Source organism: Myodes glareolus, chromosome 6 (genome assembly GCF_982192425.1).
Source record: "Myodes glareolus chromosome 6, mMyoGla1.1, whole genome shotgun sequence".
Classification (NCBI taxonomy): Eukaryota; Metazoa; Chordata; class Mammalia; order Rodentia; family Cricetidae; genus Myodes; species Myodes glareolus.
The window spans coordinates 117684737-117705615 of record NC_142031.1 but is presented as its reverse complement, the minus strand read 5'-3'; the positions used below and the strand labels follow the sequence as shown (position 1 = coordinate 117705615).

The window sequence follows — 20879 nt, the reverse complement described above, 5'->3', positions numbered from 1 at the left end:
GAACACAGTTATACTCAGTGCTCACATGTGTCTAGTATGTGGAATTTCTAATGAGACATTAGGGTTGTGTATTGTGTATGAGGTTACTTTTTACATCACAGCACAATATGAAGGTGCATTGTGTTGAGTCAGAGAGGCACACACCTGTAATTCCAGCACTTGGGCAGCTAACACAGGATTACAACTACTAGTCTAGCTTGACATAAAAGGTATAAGGCCATGTTTTAAAAAAAGTTACATTGTATTGTCATGGGGCACTTTTGTTTATCTAGCTCTTGAGTTATGTGTTTTACTTAGAAAAGTGCAGGTTGTGCTGCTTTCATAGGGAACCAAGCCTTAAACCTTATTTTATAGGATGATTAAATTAACTAATACCTCAGAATGTCTCATAGTTCAGCCCTCTGTTAAATGAAGAGAAGAGCTCTGTTAGGGAAGAAATAAAAAGCTACCAGGTTCACATTAGAAAGTAATATGCTTTTAATTACCACAGTCCCAATCTTTATATTCAGAACACAATTTTATAGAAATAATCATTGCTAATTAGAAGTTTTTCCCCCAATTTTTTTGGGGGGGATAAAAAAACTCTTTACTTTTGGGTTAAAATGAATTTTATTTGAGAGTGAAGTTAAATGTCAAATTTAATGCTACTGGAGACTTCTTAGTTACAGGACCCCAGGCCTCCCAGATAGTGCTCACCATGCACCACACAGCTTAAGTTGTAGATCTTGTGTCTATTTGGCATTTAAGCTCATATTTACTTGCCTATAAAATCATTTTTCAGCGTGTTGCTCTGGTAATAATTTCCAAAGTCTATGAAATGTTTGGCAGTGTCTCTCTGAATCTGCACAGCTGATATTGGCTGGCTGAAACGTGGTGCGGCGCATTAACTGACAGCCCGTTGATGGAGTTTGTAGACCAGGGATAGATGTGTCAGTGAGACTGCTAGCTTAGTTTAAGTGGTGTTTCAAGTTGTGGTGAACTACTCTAGTCACTGACAGTGATAGCACTTCAGACAGACTGCTGTGCACACCTTCAGTTAAAGAGAAGAAAAATTCTAGTCTTAGGGAGATACAGGAGAGATGAATTGACATGTAAATTCCATTTGTAAATTCATCTTTTTAGTGGGCAAAATGAGATCATTAGACAAAAACTGAAAAAAGAGGGATATATTTATGATCAAAACATTAAAATGAATATATTAAAATGATCACTTTTGTGAAAACAGTTTCCTTTTTTTTCTTGGAATACAGTGAAAAGAAATTTCAAATTATTTTGTAACAATAGGTTTAAATATTTATACTTTTTAAATTCTTACTGGGATTAGCTGCTAATGTTTTCATTATATAATAATGAGTCTTAAATTCTATAAGCAGCTGATTTGATCATAAATTTATGAAAGGCTTACATTTAAAAAAAGAATTATTCTGTTTTATGTGTATGAGTGTTTTGCTTGTATGTTTGTTTGTGTATGTACCGCATGTGTGCCCAGTGCCCAAAAAAGCCAAAAGAAGGTGCCATATGCCCTGGAACTGATGTTAGGAATGATTGTGATCTACCACGTGGGTGCTGGGAACCAAATCAGTGTCCTCTGCAAGAGCTGCGATTGCTATCAATCGTTGAGACTCTCTGCAGACCCTAAGGCTTACATTTTTAAAACTTCTTTGAGGTATCAGAATTATTGGCTGAATAATTTCTATTCTTTTTAAACCACATGTAATATTTGTCATATTTTTAGTATAAGGTTTTATTTATTTAGTTAGTTTTGGGTGAGGTCACAGGGTCGCTCTCTATATAGTCCTGGCTGTCCTAGAACTTGCTCTGTAGACCAGGTTGGCCTAGAACTTGCTCTGTAGACCAGGTTGGTCTCAAACTCACAGAGATCTGCTTGCCTCTACCTCCTGTGTGCTGGGATTAATGCATGTGCCACCATACCTGACATAAGTTTGTTTGTCTATTCTGTGTTAGGAAAAAATTGATGAAAGACTGCTTTATTATGTTGTGATAAGAGTGTATTGCATTAGATGACTTATGATACCTTGACTGCAGAGAGGAGTTTTCTTTTTTCCACTCTCTCGGTTCACCTTCCTGGGGAGTCCAACTACCATATGTTTTTTTCTGAATGTCTCTTCCCATACAAAATGTCTTCTAGTTTTGTTTTCTTTTTTCTCTTTTGTTTTTTTCAAGACAGGGTTTCTCTATGTAGCTTTGGGTCATTTTCCTGAAACCCACTCTGTAGACCAGGCTGGCCTTGAACTCACAGAGATCCACCACCTCCCTCTGCCACTGCCTCTGCTACTGCTAGCTAGTTTTGTTTTCTTAAAGATACAGTTACTTATATAACTAGCTTCCATGAAATTTTTGATGGCCTCTAATAGCTAACAAACTTGTCAGCTTACATGAATTACATATAGAATACTCTGAAAACTTTACTCCATTTGTTAAAATTTTTATTAAATTTATTTATATTTTAGTGTGTGTGTGTGTGTGTGTGTGTGTGTGTGTGTGTGTGTGTGTGTGTGTATCCTTGGTGCCCACAGAAGACAGAAGAGGATATTGGATCCTTTTGAACTAGAGTTACAGGAGATTGTGAGCTGCTGTAAAGAAGAGCCAGGAACCAAACCAAACCTTGGCAAGGGCAGCAAGTGCTTTTAGCTGTTGAGTCATCTTTCCAGTCCTCCATCTGTCTTTTAAGCCACTGTTTCCATTAGGCATACCTGCTCATCCTGTGCTGTTCTCATTGAACTTGTCCCCACCTGGAACCTGCTTATTGTTTTCTTTTCCCAGGTTGGAATCTAAGTGCATATGCTGTTGTTTTTGTCTATAAATTGTCCCTCTCTGCCTTACCTTCTAACATCCTGTTCTTGACCGATTCCTCCAGGTTTTCCTAATGTTCTGTAGTGACTTTCTGTACTTGTAACTGTTAGGTTCTCCCACAGTAGGGTTGTATTGTGATTGTTTGCTGATGTGCTTTTGACAGAAATACTTGGGACACTGGACAGAGTCCTTGTGCGGGAAAACACACAAGGAAAACGAGGCATGAAAGCTGAGTATTCTTGTTCCCTGAATTTATGAGAAGACCCAGGAATGCGCCATAATCCCTATGTGTGGAGTGTCTTTCATGATTGGTTAAAGGAGGTTAACTAGCTGATGCCGTAATTAAATATGACTGAGTAAAAAAAAATGTAATTCTGTAACAAACATTGTGTATTATTAAGTGTGTAGTTCTCAAGAAAGCAAAAAACCAAAACCAAACCAAACAAAAAACAAACTCTGGGTTTGAAGAAAAAAAAAAGAAGACTAAAACCCTGAGAGTAAATGAGCATGTGATCCCACTCCTCCTGGTCAGGGGAAGGAGCTGCTGGTGACTGTCAGCTCTGATGTAAGTCCACTGTGAGTGGAGGACGGAACAGAATGCCTCCTCATGAGAAGTTCTCAGCCACAGGGAAAATCGATTTGTGTGTGCCCTGCCACTGACAGAAGGATATCTCTCCTGAGACTTTGTTCTCTACCTCTATCTCCCAAGAATTTGGGGTTCAGTATTATATCTGTTATTAGAAAACCCCAAGTCAAGAAACTGGCATAAAAATTACTGAAAAATATTAAAAATCACTCATCACTTATTGTAATATATTAACTGTACATAACATATTAACTGAATATAACATATTAACTGAACATATAATACTTTTAAATGTGTGTTGGTCAACAGTGGTTTATATAATACACATTTAAAGCAGGTTTTAAAAAGTTTATTTGATATAATTTAAAATTCATACTATACAATGTGTTTAACTTGGTCCTGCTTATGACATGTGTTGTCTACTGTCCCTTAAATTAATTGTGTGAGAAAACTCAGGACTTGACAATAAGCAACACATAACCAATTCGAACAGAGTATTTTCTGTGGTTTTTCTGCATCTTTATTCTTAGCATCTTTCTTGATAATTTGGTAGTTGATTTCGCTCTTAAAGTGCTGTCATCCTTTCAAAGCAGGTGTGTATTCTATTTCAGTTACTCACTTTTCCCATGAGTTTTTGTAAGGATATAATATTTATATTTATTTAGATAATTTTGTAGAGTGATTTAAAAAGGCAAGTTAAAAATTTTATCTATATTGCTATATAGTTTATCCTAGAAAAATTTACACACATATTATTTCTTATATAAATTCTTGTTCATGGTTAGACATATTTTAGGACTGTTGGATCAAGAGCATCAGGAATCATCACTAACACTTTTTTTTTAAATTTTAGTCTGTGGTTTCCTGACATTTCTCCACAACTTTGTTCTCTACTTTTTGTCTTTTAGGGGCTCTCCAGGTTGTTGGTAGCACATTTGTTTCATAGTGAGATGCAGTTCCTACTTTGGACTGCTCACCAGATGCTGTGGACAGGGCCGATGGATTGTATGCCATGGGTTTCTTTCCTTTGAGTGTGTGTCTTGTCATCCTGAACCTGCTTCTCTGAGTCCTTTTTAGTTCTCGCTCGGAGTGCTATTGTCCTTTATCTAGGACATGGCAGTCATATAATTCCTTGCTAACTTTTGTGTCTGTTCTTATTTCTGGCTCAGAAAAGATTCATGTTCCCTATTTGAAACTGTTCAGATTTCTTCTCCAAAGATGGGCACAGGGTTTTTCCTCCTCTTTACCCTTTTTTTTTTCTTTCCCGCTTTGGCCTCTCATGATCTTACTACCCACTTTAAGAAAGGCAATTTTAAATTCACTCAAGGGATTCACACTATAGTACAAGTTCTTGCTGAGTACACGTGGGCTTCAGAGTCTTCATGTTTACCTCCCCAGGGTTTGGCTTGCTTGGACACTCACAGGGCAGATGGTTTTTGCTAATTCTCTTGTGCATGTTGACAACTGTTTGTTTTCATTAATATTTTATACTTTTAGACAAAATCTTACTATATAGCCTTGACTTTTCTCAAATTCACAATTCTGCTTCAGCCTTCCAAGTTCCATACCTGAGAATATTTATTTTATTGAAAGCCAACTAACACTAAATTGTGTTTCATGTCATTTATTGTATTTGTGTTACTGTACATTGGTAATTAGTGTGAGAATATATTATTTACCTTCCCCACTATGGTAATTTGAATAAGAATAGTCTTCATGGTCAAGATCATGATTGGGAAACCCACAAAGACAGCTGACCTAAGCTTGTGGGAGCTCACAAGCTCTAGAGTGACTGCTAGGAGCCTGCATGAGACTGACCTAGGCTCTCTGCATGTGGGAGACAGTTGTATAGCTTGGTCTGTTTTGGGACCCTTCGCAGTGGGACCATGATCTGTCCCTGGCACACGAACTGGCTTTTTGGAACCTATTCCCTATGGTGGGATGCCTTGCTTGGCCTTAATACAGGGTAGGAGGAGCTTAGTCCTGCTTCAAATTGATATGCCATGCTTTGTTGACTCTTATGGAAGGTCATAAGAGTCTTATGGAAGTGGATGAGGGCGGTAGAATGGAGGTGGTGGGAAGGCAATTGGAGGAGAGGAAGGAGGGGAAACTGGCTGGTATATAAAATAAATAAAAAAATTAATGAAAAAAAGAATGATTCCCCATAGAATCATATATTTGAATGCCATGTCATCAGGGAGTGGCACTACTTGAGAAGGATTAGGAGGTGTGGCCTTGTTGGAGAAAGTGTGATACTGGAGATGGGCCTTGAGGTTTCAAAAGTCCAAGCCAGACCCAGTGTTGGTCTCCTTCTGCTCCGAGCCTCCATAAATAGAACTCTCAGTTATTCCTCCAGCACCCTGTGGACCTGTGTGCTGCCATGCTCCTTGCCATGATGATAATGGATTAAATCTCTGAAACTTTATTAAATACTTTGTCTTGCAAGAGTTGCCTTGGTCATGGTATCACTTCACAGTAATAAAACATTGACTGAGATACTCACTTTAATAACTTATTTTTTATACACAAATTTTCTGGTGCCAGATAAAAAATTGCTCAAGGACAGTTAACTGAGAATAGTGTACATGACTTGTGTGATAGAGACAAAGTTGATGCCTGCCCTGTATGATGCACAATCCTGAACATTTCATTTTGTTGTCCTCTGGATTTTTTTCCAGCTTCTATCTGTTAGCACATTGTCTGTAGATTTCTGATGAATGTCTGTGTGTAACTGCTTTACATTTTCCTTTGACCTTGATTTAGTGAAGAATAAACTCAGATGTGACTAAAGGATATGAGGACCAGAATGGTCAGTGGTGGAGTATTGAAAAGCAAGCCCAGTTAATAGCCACCAAAGGATACAGGAAGGGATCTGGATCCTAGTGTTGTGAGAACATGACAAGGTAGTCTGTACGGAGAACCAAACACTGTTCACCAGATCCACCACCACCAGAGAGAGGAGATAAGAAAAAGAGTAAACCCAAGAATCAGAACTTCATTGACATTTTTTCTTACCCTGATCAGAACACTATAGGCAGAGATTTCCTGTCCTGACTGCATGCCCCCAAATAACCGGCAGCTGCTTCCCTAATAACTGACTTGGAGACTTAATATAAATTATAAATGCTTAGCCAATAGCTCAGGCTTGTTACTATATAAGTAAATTTTAATTAACTCATATTTCTTATCTATGCTTTATCATAGGCTCATGGCTTGTTACCTCATTTTCTGTAACATGAGGGCCGGCTTGTTGGGGTTTCTGTCCCACCCAGTACCCCACAACCGGCAAGCCCCAATGAAAATCACACAGAGATCTCCATAAGTTATAAAACTGATTGGCCCATTAGGTCAGACTTCTTATTAGCCCTTGTAACTTATATTAACCCATTGTTCTTATCTATGCTAGCCACATGGCTTGGTACCTTTTTCAGTGAGGCATGTCACATGTTGTTTCTTCGGTGGTCTGGGCTGGACTGTGGAGGGAGCTTCCTGCTTCCCAGAATACTCCTGTTCTCATTGCCTCACCTCCACTTCCTGTCTGGTTGACCCGCCTTTACTTCCTGCCTGGCTAATCAGTATTTATTTAAAATATGATTGACAGAATACAGACAATTCTCCCACACCATTTCTCCTTCTTTTTTTTTTCTTTTAAACAAAGGAAAATATCCATAGTCCATTTTTTGGGAATGTGGGCAGAGTATTCCAGGCTACTTCTTGCTGGTTGGGGGCGCTGATAATCTTATAAGGACCTAAAGAAAATTTAGAATTATCATCAAGTCCTAACTGGAGTATCCTGTGTGTCTTGATCATCTCAAGCAGCAGTCTTGAATCTGTTCTGGACGTAGAATTTAGACATCCAGGCCATCTGTTCCTACCGGAAATTTCTCAGGTGATCTTCCTTGATCAAACTGGATTTTTCTTAATTCAGAATGAATTCATAGCCTCTCCCATGGAAACAAAAACAAAATCTCTTCTCCAAAGTAACATACATTTTGACTTCAATTTTGAAGTCAAGATATTTTCAAAATACCTATCTTGGATTAATTCAGCAGCAATTATAAGCAAATATCTTTTAGCAGCTGTTGCTCCTTCCTCATTCAAACAATTTAAAGAGAGCATAATAGCATACAGTATCAAGATTCTCTGTGTATTTTCCATCTTTATGCGGCTTTATTTTAACCTCTATTTCTTTTATGTTTACTTTTACTTTTTGAGACAGGTTCTCTGTATATCTTTGTCCTAGAATAACCCTGTAGACCAGACTGTCCTTGAACTCACAGAGATCTGCCTGTCTCTGCCTCCCCAGTGCTGGGATTAAAGGTGTATGCTACCACACCTTGAATTTACAGAGGTCTGTCTGCCTCTGCCTCCCAGGTATTGGGATTAAAGGTGTGTACCACCACATCCACTACTCTCTTTCTTCTTTTTTCACTTTAAGAACTTTAATCTTTAGCTGCATATATTTTTAACACACTGTAAACCATTTAGAGGTTTTCTTCGTCTTTGAATCTCTCTTTACTGTATATCTCTCTTTTTCTGACCATGTGAATATTTAATTTACTAAGCAGTATGGAGAAGATTAAAGCTGTGGCTTTGACAGCTGAATCCAGCCCATTCCCTAGCTTTCCAGCCTCATGGTGGAGGTACCGGCTATAGCCATTTTTATTGCCACAACTCTATGGCGTTTTAAGGTCTCTGCCAGCAAGCAGGCTGCAGCATTCTGCTCACAGACCACACTCAAGTGCTTTGGGCTGCCTGTCTGAAAGAGTCAGAGTTTCCCTGGCAGGACGGCCCAGAAAGCTAGCATTTTTAAATGGCACAGCTTTTTTCCTGCTACGGCTGAAAACTGAAAAGCATGCTGTTAGCTTTTCTTCAACACTATGTAAGTGTTTTGTGACAGGACCTCTTAAAAGAGCTGCAAGGTTTTTCAGCTAAAGCTGAGTCAGGAAGCCTCTCTTAGATGAGAGCACTTGCTTGCCTCTAGCAAACAGAGCAGACCCGAGAAATTGCTGCCACCAAGAAGCCATACTTTACTCTATTCTTTCCCAAGCTTTCTCAGGCTTTCTGTGGATGCAGTTATCCACGTGGGTGCCATTCTGTAACATGAGGACCAGCTTGTTGGGGTTTCTGTCCCACCCAGTACCCCACAGCTGGCAAGCCCCAACAAAAATCATAGAGATCTCCATAAGTTATAAAACTGATTGACCCATTAGGTCAGGCTTCTTATTAGCCCTTGTAACTTATATTAACCCATTGTTCTTATCTATGCTAGCCACATGGCTTGGTACCTTTTTCAGTGGGTCATGTCACATGTTGCTTCTTTGGTGGTCTGGACAGGAATGGAGGAATGGGCTTCCTCCTTCAGAAGCATGCATGCATACAATAGTCAATATAATTTAACTTTGTATCAATATACAAGAATCAATACCAATGTATTTGTCTAAAAACAATAACTCACAAGTACCAATCTATTATCCCATGATCCAATATTTTCTTTTTTTCCCCTTTCAGTTGTTTTTATTGAACTTCATTTTTTCTCCACTCCCTTCTCTTCCTCTCTTTCCCCCTCTTGCCCTCTCCCATTGTCCCTATGCTCCCAGTTTATTCAGGAGATCTTGTCTTTTTCTACTTCCCATATAGATTAGATCTATTTATGTCTCTCTTAGGGTCCTCTTTGTTGTTTAGATTCTCTGGGATTATGAATTGTAGGCTGTTTTGTTTTTTTTTATTTGCTTTATGTTTAAAAGCCACTTGTGATTGAGAACATATGATATTTGTCTTTCTGGGTCTGGGTTACGTCATTCAATATGATGTTCTCTAGAGACATCCATTTGCTCACAGATTTTAAGATGTCATTATTTTTTCTGCTGTGTAAATGTACCACATTTTCCTTATCCATTCTTCGGTCGAGGGACATTTATGTTACCTCATTTTCTACAAATCCTGCTTCTCGACTGTTTGGTGTCTTCCCTGACTCCACCATTTTTCTTCCCATCCTTCTAGTTTGGTTGTCCTGCTTATAATTCCTGCCTGACTACTGGCCAATAAGCTTTTTATTAAACCCATCTGAGTCACAAATCTCCACAGTGTACAAAAGGCTTATATTCTATAGCATAACACATATCATTAAGAGAAAAAAGTAACAAATGCTGTCAAGAATTAGAGGAAAGGGGAACACTACTGGTGAGAATATGGTTAGGTTAGCCATTCTGAAAATTAATATGGAACGTCTTTAAAAAAAAAACCTAAAAATGGAATATCAAACTATTATATGATCTAACCATACTTCTCCTGAGAACTTAAAGGTTTTAGGTTACTATAACATTTAATTTTAATTATAAAGTTGACTGGATTTAGAATCACCATACTTCTAGGTATGTGTGCCTTTGAGGATGTTTGCAGAAAGATTTTTTTAACTTTATTCCTTCTATTTATTTATTTATTATTCATTTTACATTTCAATTACAGTTCTCCCTTCCCCTCAACCTATTCCCCCATTGCCTTCCCCCATCTCACCCATCCACTCCTATCAAGGGTAAGGCCTCCCTTGTGGAGTCAAAAGTCTGGCACATTAAGTTTAGGCAGGACCAAGCCCCTCCCCACTTGCAGAAAGGTTTAACTGAAGAGGGAAGATATACCTTGAATGTGGATGGCATGTCTCATGAGCATGTCTCATTTCTGTTAGCTTCCTGACTTCAGACATAATGTGACAGCTTTACATGCTCCTAATGCCTTACCTTCCCCACTCTGATTGCTGTATCATTTTGAACTATGAGTCAAAATAAACCTTTTCTCCTTCAAAGTGCTTCTTGTCAGGTGTTTGGTCACGACAATAAAAAATAACTCATACAATAGCACACAACAGAGATACCTGTAGGTCTGCATTTATTGTGCCAGTAATACCTGGAATCAGCCCAGGTATCTGTCAGTGGATGACTGAACACACACAGACACACATACACATATGCACACATGCACACACATTGAGTTTCGTTCAGTCACAAAGAATGAAATGGTGTTTGCATGAAATGGATGAGAATCATCACACTGAAGTCAGGCAGAGTGAAGACAAATACACGTTTTTCTCTAATATGAAGACCCTAGATTCAATCAATCAATCAATCAATCAATCAATCTGTCAGTCAATATATCTCTATCTGTCTGTCGGTCTGTCTATCTATCTATCTATCTATCTATCTATCTATCTATCTATCTATGAATGATGTGGAAGCAGAAGCTTTCTGAGTGCTGTCTATTTATGATCAGGAAGATTAGTGGGAAGGGGAGAGGGATAAAGGTCAGGGAACGAGTATATATGATATTTAAATCTTTAAATGAAAATGACTTTGTGAAATCTGTAACTACATACAATGAATATACACCAAGAAAAATGATAAGAGTTCATCAATACTAAGACAGATGAGTAAAATTAAGCATTTGAGAGAAGCTGACTGTGCTGGCTGGTTTTTAAAAATTTTTTATTTAAATTTTTTCATTTTATATACCAATCATTTACCCCTCCCTTCTGTCTTCCTGCTCCCTCATACCTTCCCCCCAACCTCCTATCCACTCCTCAGAAAGGGTAGGGCCTTCCATGAGGAGTCTACGAAGTCTGTCACATCAAGTTGAAGCAGGACCAAGGCCCTACCCCCCCTGTATCTAGCCTGAGAAAGGTATCCCTTCATAGGGAATGGGCTCCAGAAAGCCAGTTCATGCACTGGGGATAAATCCTGGTCCCACTGTCAGTGGCCCCACAGACTACCCAAGCCACAGAGCTGTCATCCACATTCAGAGGGCCCAATTCGGTCCTCTGCAGCTGTCAGGCCAGAGTCAGTAAACTCCTCCTAGCTTGGGTCAGCTGTCTCTGTGGGTTTCTCCATCAGAGGACCCCTTTGCTCGTATAATCCCTCCTTCCTCTCTATGACTGGACTCGGCCCAGTGCTTAGCTGTGGTCTCTGCATCTGCTTTCATCATGTACTAGTTGAAGATTCTATGATAACAATTAGGGTGATCATCAATCTGATTACAGGAGAAGGTCAATTCAGGCACCCTCTCCACTATTGCTAGGAGTCTTAGCTGGGGTCATTCCTGTGGATTTCTGGGAGTTTCCATAGCACCAGATTTCTCCCTAACCCTACAGGGGCTCCCTCTATCAAGATATCTCTTTCCTTGCTCTCCCTCTCAGTCCCTCCCCCAACTCGACCATTCTGTGCCCTCATGTTCTCCTTCCCTCTCATCTTTATCCCTCCCTCCCCCACCCTGTGCTTCCAATTTACTTAGGAGGTCTTGTCTATTTCCTTTTCCCAGGAGTATCTATGCATATCTCTCTTAGTGTCCTCCTTGTTACCTAGCTTCTCAGGGGTTGTGGGCTATAACCTAGTTATTCTTTTCTTTATGTCTAATATCCCCTTATGAGTGAGTGCGTACTGTGTTTGTCTTTCTGGGTCTGGGGTACCACACTCAGTTGTTTTTTTCTAGTTGCATCTTTTTGCCTTCAAATTTCAAGATGTCATTGGTTTTTTTGCCACTGAATAATATTCCATTGTGTAAATGTATCACATTTTCTTTATCCATTCTTCAGGTTAGGGGCATCTAGGTTGTTTCTAGGTTCTGGCTATTATGAATAATGATGCTATGAACATAGTTGAGCACATGTCCTTGTGGTATGAAATGGATATATGCCCAAGAGCTACCGCTGGGTCTTAAGATAGATTGATTCCCAATTTTCTGAGACTGTTATACTGATTTCCAAAGAGGCTGTATATGTTTGTACTCCCACCAGCAGTGGAGGAGTATTCCTCTTACCCCACATCCTTTTCAGCATAAGCTGTCATCAGTGTTTTTGATCTTGACGTTTCTGACTGGTAAAAGATGGAATCTCAAGGTTGTTTTGTTTTACAGTTTTCCTGATGGCTAAGAATGTTGAGCAATTCCTTAAATATTTTTCAACCATTTGAGTTCCTTCTGTTGAGAATTCTCTGTTTAGATCTGTACCCCATTTTTAAATTGGATTATTTGGTATTTTGATGCCTAGTTTTTTTTTAGTTCTTTATGTATTTTAGAGATCAGAGATCAGCCGTCTGTCATATTTGGGATTGGTGAAGATCTTTTCCCATTCTGTAGGCTGTCATTTTGTCTCATTGACTGTGTCCTTTGCCTTATAGAAGCTTCTCAGTTTCAGGAGGTTCCATTTATTAATTGTTGCTCTTAGTGTCTGTGCTATTGGTGTTATATTTAGGAAGTTTTCTCCTATACCAATGCATTCAAGGCTATTTCCCTTTTTCTCTTCTGTCAGGTTCAGTGTAACTGGATTTGTGTTGAGGTCTTTGATCCACTTGGACTTGAGTTTTGTGCATGGTGATAGATACAGATCTATTTACTTTCTTCTACATGTTGATAATCAGTTATACCATGTGCTGGCTAGTTTCATGTTACCTTGACACATGTTAAAGCAGCAGTTCTCAACCTGTGGGTTGTGACCCTTTGGGGATTGAACTTTCATAGGTTGCCTGAGACCTTGAGAAAACACAAATATTTACATTACAATTCATAACAGTAGCAAAATTATAGTTATGAAGTACCAACAAAAATAATTTTGTGGTTGGGGGTCACCATAACATTAGGAACTGTATTAAAGGGTTCAACACTGTTAGGAAGGTCGAGAATCACTGTGTTAGAGTTATCCAAAAGGAGGGAACTTCAATTGAGAAAATGCCTCCATAAGATCTGGCTATAGGGCATTTTCTTAATCAGCGATTTATGGGGGAGGGACCACTCTATTGTAGGTAGTGGCATCCCTGGGCTGGTGGTCCTGGGTTCTATAAGAAGGGCTGAGCAAGCCTTGCTGGTCAAATTAGTAAGCAGCACCCTTCCATGGCCTCTTCATCAATTCCTGCCTCCAGGTCTGGCCCTGTTTGAGTTCCTGTCCTGACTTCCTTCAATGATGGACTATGGTGTGGAAGTGTAAGCCAAATAAACTCTTTCCTCCTCAACTTGTTTTGGTCATGGTATTTTATTATAGAAATAGTAACCCTAACTAGAACACTGACACTAAAAAGTATTAGTTGGTTACTCAGAGTTAGTAGACAAAGAGGAGATTGTATGGAGACTTAATATTTTATTTAGCATTTGAGATATTCTGTGAGATAAAGGCCTAATAAGGATGTTTAGTACTTGGTACTCTATTGATGGAAGTCCTCCTACTTTATGATTATTCTTTAAATTCTGTCTCTTGGGGTTCCTCTAGATAATTCTCATTGGAGAACATTTCTATGTTCTAGTGAGTTTTATGGGGATATACTGTCGGCCTTCATATTGTTTGTGGTTTTGTGATGTGACTTGGGTCTGTGGACTTCCTTCATTGGTTGTATGTCTGAGGTGAGATTGTAGGCTGATATAGAAGTCCTAGTTAGGGTTACTGTTACTGTGATGATCGCACAGCTGGAGCTAGGCTTGGACATACAGGGATAGCACAGCCAGGGAAGGGTTTGGAGGAATATACTGGGCAAGACTGTTTTGGAACTTGACCTTGCAAGGTGGAAATTGGTCAGGCAGGTGTTGTTCTAGAGAAACCCATTAGGCAAGGCCTTTTCATGAGCCACATGTCTGAATCTAGGCCCAAGAATGTAAAGATAGTGCAGGCAGGCTTGGTTATTCAGGGACTTACCAGGGAAAGCCAGTATAGGAAAGCTAGAACTAGGCCTGGGAGTTTGGGATCCCAATCACTTTTTCTTTTTCTTGTTTTTTAAATTTTTTTTCCTAATCACTTTTTATGAAAAATTTATAAGGATTATTAGCATAGAAATAGAAGAAAAAGAGCCTTTCTGGGTAACTAATAGAGTATCCTGATGTGATGTAGTATACTGAGACATATCTCACACATTTGAATTATATTGAACTTTTGTAATTCAGGACTTTGATTTACATATTAACTTATTAGTTACCCTTTAAGTATTAATTCTTTGAGAATTTCATGCAATATGTTCTGATTATATTTCCTCTACTCCTCCACCTAACTCCTCTCAGGTCTATCCCCACCTCCTTCACCCTCCTGACTTTGTGTCCTTTTCATTTCCTTTAATATTTCACTGGATGGATCTGCTTCCTATGTATTTCTGGGCATGGCGGCATCTACTAGAGCGTGGTTAATCCACCAGGAGCCATACCCTTAAAGAAAACTGGCTTTCTCACTCAGAAGTCATCAGCTGCCAACAATAACCGAACAGCTAGGGGTGGGGACCCTTGAACCTTTCTTCCCTCTATGCTGAAATGTTAACTTTCTTGACCCTGTGCAGGCAGTCTGTGCTGCTGTGAGTTCTTGAAGTGCAGTGGTTCTGTCATGTCCAGAAGACACTGTTTTGCTCAGGTCTTCCACTACCTCTGGCTCTTATAATCTTCTGTCTCCTCTTCTGTGATGGTCCTTGAGCCTTGTGGTCAAGGGGAGGACAATGTTAGAAATGTCCTGTTTGTTGCTGGGTGCTCTACAGATATTTATTTTCTGAATTTGACCAGTCATGAGTTTCTGTGCTAGTTACTGTACAAGGAAACATTCAATGAGGTCTCAGAGTTGAATTAATTTGTGAGTATAGAGCTTGAATTTAGACAGCAGTTTGATACTATATCCACTTGTCAAAATAGTGTAATAGTTTCACTTCTGGGGTCTGTGAGCTCCCCAACCATGGGTTGTTGGTGGTATTTGAAGTATTTGACATGTGTTTCCTCCTGCGGAGGGGGCTTTAAATCCAATCAGAAAACAGTTGGTTACTCCATAACACCCACACCACTGTTGTACTAATGGGTGTATCTTGCCATGCTGATTTTTATTATTGTTCACAGAGTTCACAGCAAGTTAAGACTGTTGTTGACATTTGCCTCCTAGCAGCCGTCATCGCACCTTCTGTGACAGCTACCAGCAGGGAGGAAGCTCTAGTTAGTGCCAACTGGATTTCTCCATCATGTAACTAGTGTGTGTGACGCTTTCAGTAATAGGGGTTTATCATCAAGTTTTGGGGGACAGCCAAGATCAGTGACAATAACCTTCCTGGCTACTGGCCAATCAACATTTTATTAAACCAATAAAAGTGACAAATCTTTACGGGCTACAAGACCATCGTCCCACAGCACTGTAATAGATAAACAATTAAAAATTAAAAACAATTTTGTTTTTTGTGGAAAAAAATTACACAATATATTTTGATGTTTTCCCCTTTCACCAGCTTTTTCAGGATCTTTTCCACCTCCTTACCTACTCAACTTTATGTTCTCTCTGTTCTTCAAACACAACAGAAAACAAGCAATAGCAGCAACAATAAATATCCCCACAAGAAAAAAAACCAAAAACCAAAAACCAAGGAACAAAAACACAAAAATGAAATTCAAAACAAAAAGCAAAAGAAAAATAAGATAAAAATTCTCAAACAAAGCAAAATGAAACTAAAAGTTCATTAAAATACAATTGATTCTCTTTTGTCTTAGCCAACTATTCCTGAGCACGGGGCCTTCCCTGAAGTGTAGTTGATATTTTCGTTGAGACTTCCTTGGAAAAAACTGATTTTCCCTTTGCCAGAGGGTATCAATTCCATGTAGTTTCTTGGTTATGGGTGGTTCCAAAGTTAAAATCAGTTTTTATACAGAATCTTACTTTGTAACCCAGGCTGGTTGTGTACTTGCCATGTATACTAGACTGGCCTTGAACTATGTTTTTTAGGGAATCTAAACCCTCCTGCTTCAGGCTTCTGAGTGCTGGGATTGCAGACTTGGGCAGCTATGCTCACCTTGTCTTTCGATTTATCCTTTCTTGAAATAGTTGCTTGTTATTAGACCTAATGTGCTAAGATATGAGACTGATTCCTTTTGGTTCAGTGGCCTTCTTTGCCATACACACTTTAGATGAGCTGGAACATTTGAGCAAGTGTTTAAAGCCTGCACAGGACCATGATATTGTTGAAGGATAGGTAGGAAAAAGCTACTTTACCCTGATATCAGCACACTGGACTGGGGCATTTCTTCTTTGTGCCATGATTCAGGACTGTAGAGATGTGATGCCTGTGTTCTTGCTGTCCTTCAGCTCAGGTATTAACAAAGATCAACCAAAATGAAATGTGTCTGAGTCTTTGTAACTTAAACCTTTAAACCATTCTCAGTATGAAATGGAGGGATACTAGATTCCTGAGAAAGCAGGTGCATTTATAAGTTTGTTGTTAGAAGTTAGAGATATAAGGCAGGGATGTAAATCTTTGAACTAATTTACAGAAGCAATCATTTGGTGACTTTCTAGGAGTAATAAAGTTTCAACTTGGCTTTGTCTAGCAGTTTCCGAGTTTACAAGTGGTCTTTTGGTCCAACCTTTTGAGGTCAGAATCTGTTTATTTTAAAAATGTGCATGATGATCCCTTATTATAGTCAAGCCTCATAAGCTAGTTGATCTCCCATTGTATATGAAAAATGAATGGAATGTAGTTGGTGTTGCTGTCCATCAAGCAATTCTCCAGCTGGTCACTAGAGGACTCCAGAGGCTGCAGGATGTTGCTGGGCCCTTCCTGATCTGGTGGTGGAGCCCAGTGTCTCCAGTGTGTCAGAGTCTGTCATTCCTTGATTAGAACCACAGATGGAAATTCGCAAATGTCCTTTCTTATGGGAAGTGCTAGGAAAGTAATAGTTAAAAATGTTTCTTCAAAATGCTGGTATGATTGATTTTTTTGTGCTTTATTCCAAGTTTATTATTTTTTAAAATATAATTTTGAAAAATCACTCTAAACATAAACCTTAAACAGTACTTTCTCTAATAAACATAGATTTATATAAAAAACATAATATAAATTTATTAAATATAAATATACATTTTCTTTCCTTCCAAAGGATGGCTCTGTGCTTTCAAATAGAAGCCTAGTTGCTCATGAGGTGATATAAGTCTTAAAACACTGTTATTGTTGTGTTTCCAGGGAATCCGAGCCCGAGTTTTGGAAACTCTGGTCATGTTGCTGCTTCTTGCATTGCTGATTCTTGGGATGGTGTGGGTGGCTTCTGCCCTGATTGACAGCGATGCTGCCAGCATGGAGTCTTTATATGGTACCTGATTACTGTTTTAAATAATTCCTATGATGGGCATCTGAGTTTGGGATACAATTATATGGGGTTTTAAAACTTTTAAATAATTCTTTGTGCAGTTATCTCTTTTACAAAATTTAGATGTCTTTAGACATATTTAAACAAAGCAATAAATATTCATTTTTTTAGAAGATCAAGCAGTTTTCCATCTATTTTTGTTTAATTACTTTCTGTTATTAAAATTCCATTGAGTGTTTTCTCCCTTTGAAACATTTTTTTCAATTTTTTTCTTCCTTCCTTCCTTTCTTTCTCCCTTCCTTCCTTTCTTTTTTCTTTCTTTCTTTTTTTCTCCAAGACAGGGTTTTACTGTGTAGCTCTGAGTGTCCTGAAACTCACTCTGTAGACCAAGCTGGCTTTGAACTCACAGAGATCCAACTGCCTTTGCTTCCTGAGTGCTGGGATTAAAGGCATGCATCACCACTACCACTGGCTCAAAAGGGTTGTTTCTTTCTTTCTTTCTTTTTTTTTTTTAGATATTTTTATTCTTTAGATATTTTTATTCTTAATTTAGAAATAATTTTATTCTTAATTTAGAAATAATTTATTCTTAATTTAGATATTTTTATACTTAATTTAGAAATAAGACCATTTATGTACTCAGATAGGCAGTTAAAATTTTTATCACAAGTTACTATTTATTAAGATAAAATATAGACTATTTTCTTATTAAAATGCATATAGACTATTTCTTATTAAAATGCATTGATATTTTCACAGATCTCTGGGAGTTCTACTTACCATATTTATACTCCTGCATTTCACTGATGGGATGCTTGCTGCTTCTCTGTAAGTACTCGTCATGGTGACACTGGCGGGACAGTGAGCTCTTGTCCCTGGAAAACTGTGGCAGTTTTCCTGATGAGATTTCTTAACAATGGAGACTGGTTTTTGAGTTGTCCTTAAATTTTTTTTATTATTTCAGATAAATTTTAATAATTGAAATAATTGGGTGCTTTTCTTCACTAAGGAAAACCTTTTCCACTGTGTTGGACACACACACACTCCACAAAACTAACATGTTCCCTGTGTATCTCCCACTCCCACCCCATGTGCAAATTCTTTACATCCACTCTAGCCCACCTGTAACACTGGAGTTACTTTAAACGGAGAGAGTAAAATTCTATTTGATGACTTTGTAGTCTTTATTTCAAAATTTGTTTGGTTTTACTGAAGACATCATACTCTTCTCAGGAATAGTATAAGTTGTCAAACATAGTTCAAAGGACTTGTAACTATTGTTGTTACTTTAGATACTATTTTCTGGCTCTCAGTTCGAGCAGGTTAAATGTATGTTTTTTTCTGGGTCTATTTAATTTGTTTTAAACAAGAATGTTGATCCTTTGTAATCTCGACTGTTGTAGTCTTTTTCCATCCTCACATCCCATGTGCTATGCATGGGCTCCTCATGCTGTGCTAGTTCTTGTTTGGTGGAGTTGAAGGCCTTCTGATGGAGTGCCTGGTGAAGCGAGGTTGGAGGTGAGGATATACCTAAAACGCTCTTGCAGCTGATTTTCCTGTTTTCTCACTAGTTATTTCATTTTTGCAGTGTGTACCCCAGTTGGCCTTTCCCGTATGTTCACAGTGATGGGTCAGTTGCTGGTGAAGCCAGCAGTAAGTATTTTATTTTATTTAGGTTTGCTAAATATTTATATTTATATATTTGATCATATAACAAAGATTTTAGAAAATTAAGGACAGTTTTTTTTTAGTTTTATCATTCATGTTTTTAATTTTTTAAAATCACTTTTTTAATCTTTAGAAACAAAATCTGTTTTTGCCTTTCAAAGTGCTAACTATATGCACTTAAATAAAAGTTTATATAGAAAATTTCAAGACAAACTTTGCAGATGTTTGTAAGTATTTTGTGTGTTCATTGCCCTTAATCCAACAGTAATTTTATCTGTTTCAGAATTGATCACACAGCTGACCATGCTGTTAGTATCCCTGATTCTAGGCTTGGGGATTGTGAGCTCAAGACTAGTTGGGCCACAGAGTGAGGAGAGCTGTCTGAAGATAAAGCTAATAAATCAACCAAAGCTCCCAGACAAACACCAAACAGAGACAAAAAGAAAATTGACAGTATTCATACTTTGATTTATGAACCAGTTTCTGAAAATATACACGTTGTATCTTGAATTATACTTTTACTCTCAGAAATGACTTATAGTGGGTAGCAATATAATGATCTGTTCCTAGTTCTCTGATCTTTGAACTATTTTTTTTTTTTTTACAGACAATAACTTAGCTACTCCTAGACAATCTGCCGTTTATCATTTAAGTTCCTTCTCTGGCTCCTCATTGCCTGCAAACTTACGTCTCAGATATCTACACATTTAGGGTTTTCTCAGCATTCTGTGTTGCACCTCTCTTCTGCTTCTGCACAGATTCTCATAACAGCTTGAAGCTGTTTTGCTGTGGTCCACAGGGCTCTGTGCTGTTGGTTTCAGCCTTGTTCTGTCTCTGCAGGGCAGCTCACCTGCCACAGTCCCCAGCATACTCCTGGAGGGAAGTCCAGATGTCACTGTGGTCACTATTGTACTTCCTTCTCCACATTTACCAGTGCCTGTGGCTTGTGTATGACCAAGGCTATCTCCTGAGCCATTTTGGCCCTGGGCTTGTCCTCTCCTTGTGGTGATGTCATTAAGGAAACACACTGAAGCAATATTATGGTAGATGATCTTTCAGTTATCTCTTACTTGATTTTGAAAGTTACAATTTCTTATTCAGTTTCTTTAAAAAGAGGTTTTGTGATACCAAATTCATTTAGTTTCTTCTACTATGTTTTTTTTTCTATTTCCTGTAGACAAGTTTTCAATTCCCACTCATAGTCTCCAGTTTTTTTTTACTGCTCTACCCTGTGCTCTGGACCTTCTCTGTCATTTGAACCTTATCTACAGATGGTAATGAGAAGAGGAGGAAGCCACTTATAGTCTGCTAAGCACTGTTGACTAGTGCAGAGCTGCAGCTCCACTTCCTTGTTTATAAAGCCAAAGTACTTCTGTGTTACCTGTCCCCATGCTGCCTTGTAACAGCACCTACACAGCCTTAGTTGTTTTTATTTTCTTTCTTGTTCCTAATAGCCAGTGAACATGACTAGTTACTGCCCCATGCTGGTTCTAAGTGCTATATGTGGCACACAGTTTCATGTCATCTTGACAGGCCATAACGTGGGTGTTGGTGGCCTCATTTTGTAGGTAAGTTGATTTCAGGGAGTCTGAGTAGTTAGTCACAGAGCTGTGTAAAGGCAAATTTGAACCCAGAGCCCAGGCTCCAGGCCACTATCTTCTAGTCCTACAAGAGCTCCAGAGTGGCGATTTCCTCCTCATGAACTTGCCTCCTTTCTACCTCTGTGTTTTCACATGACTTTCTCTAC

General features: G+C 38.6%; 1 protein-coding gene across 6 annotated transcripts in view; it reads left to right on the top strand.

Moving 5' to 3' along the window:
* The window catches only part of Lmbr1 (limb development membrane protein 1), a 141123-nt gene that overhangs the window by 59605 nt on the left and 60639 nt on the right, over positions 1-20879 (top strand). For 5 of the 6 annotated variants that reach the window (XM_085691103.2, XM_048440173.3, XM_048440179.3 and 2 more), the window contains 3 exons: positions 17341-17467; positions 18224-18292; positions 19053-19117. The exons of the other annotated variant lie outside the window; for it this stretch is intronic. In XM_085691103.2, the coding sequence (XP_085547229.1) occupies positions 17341-17467; positions 18224-18292; positions 19053-19117 (261 nt within the window). The remainder of the gene's footprint in view (positions 1-17340; positions 17468-18223; positions 18293-19052; positions 19118-20879) is intronic. 6 annotated transcript variants of the gene reach the window in all.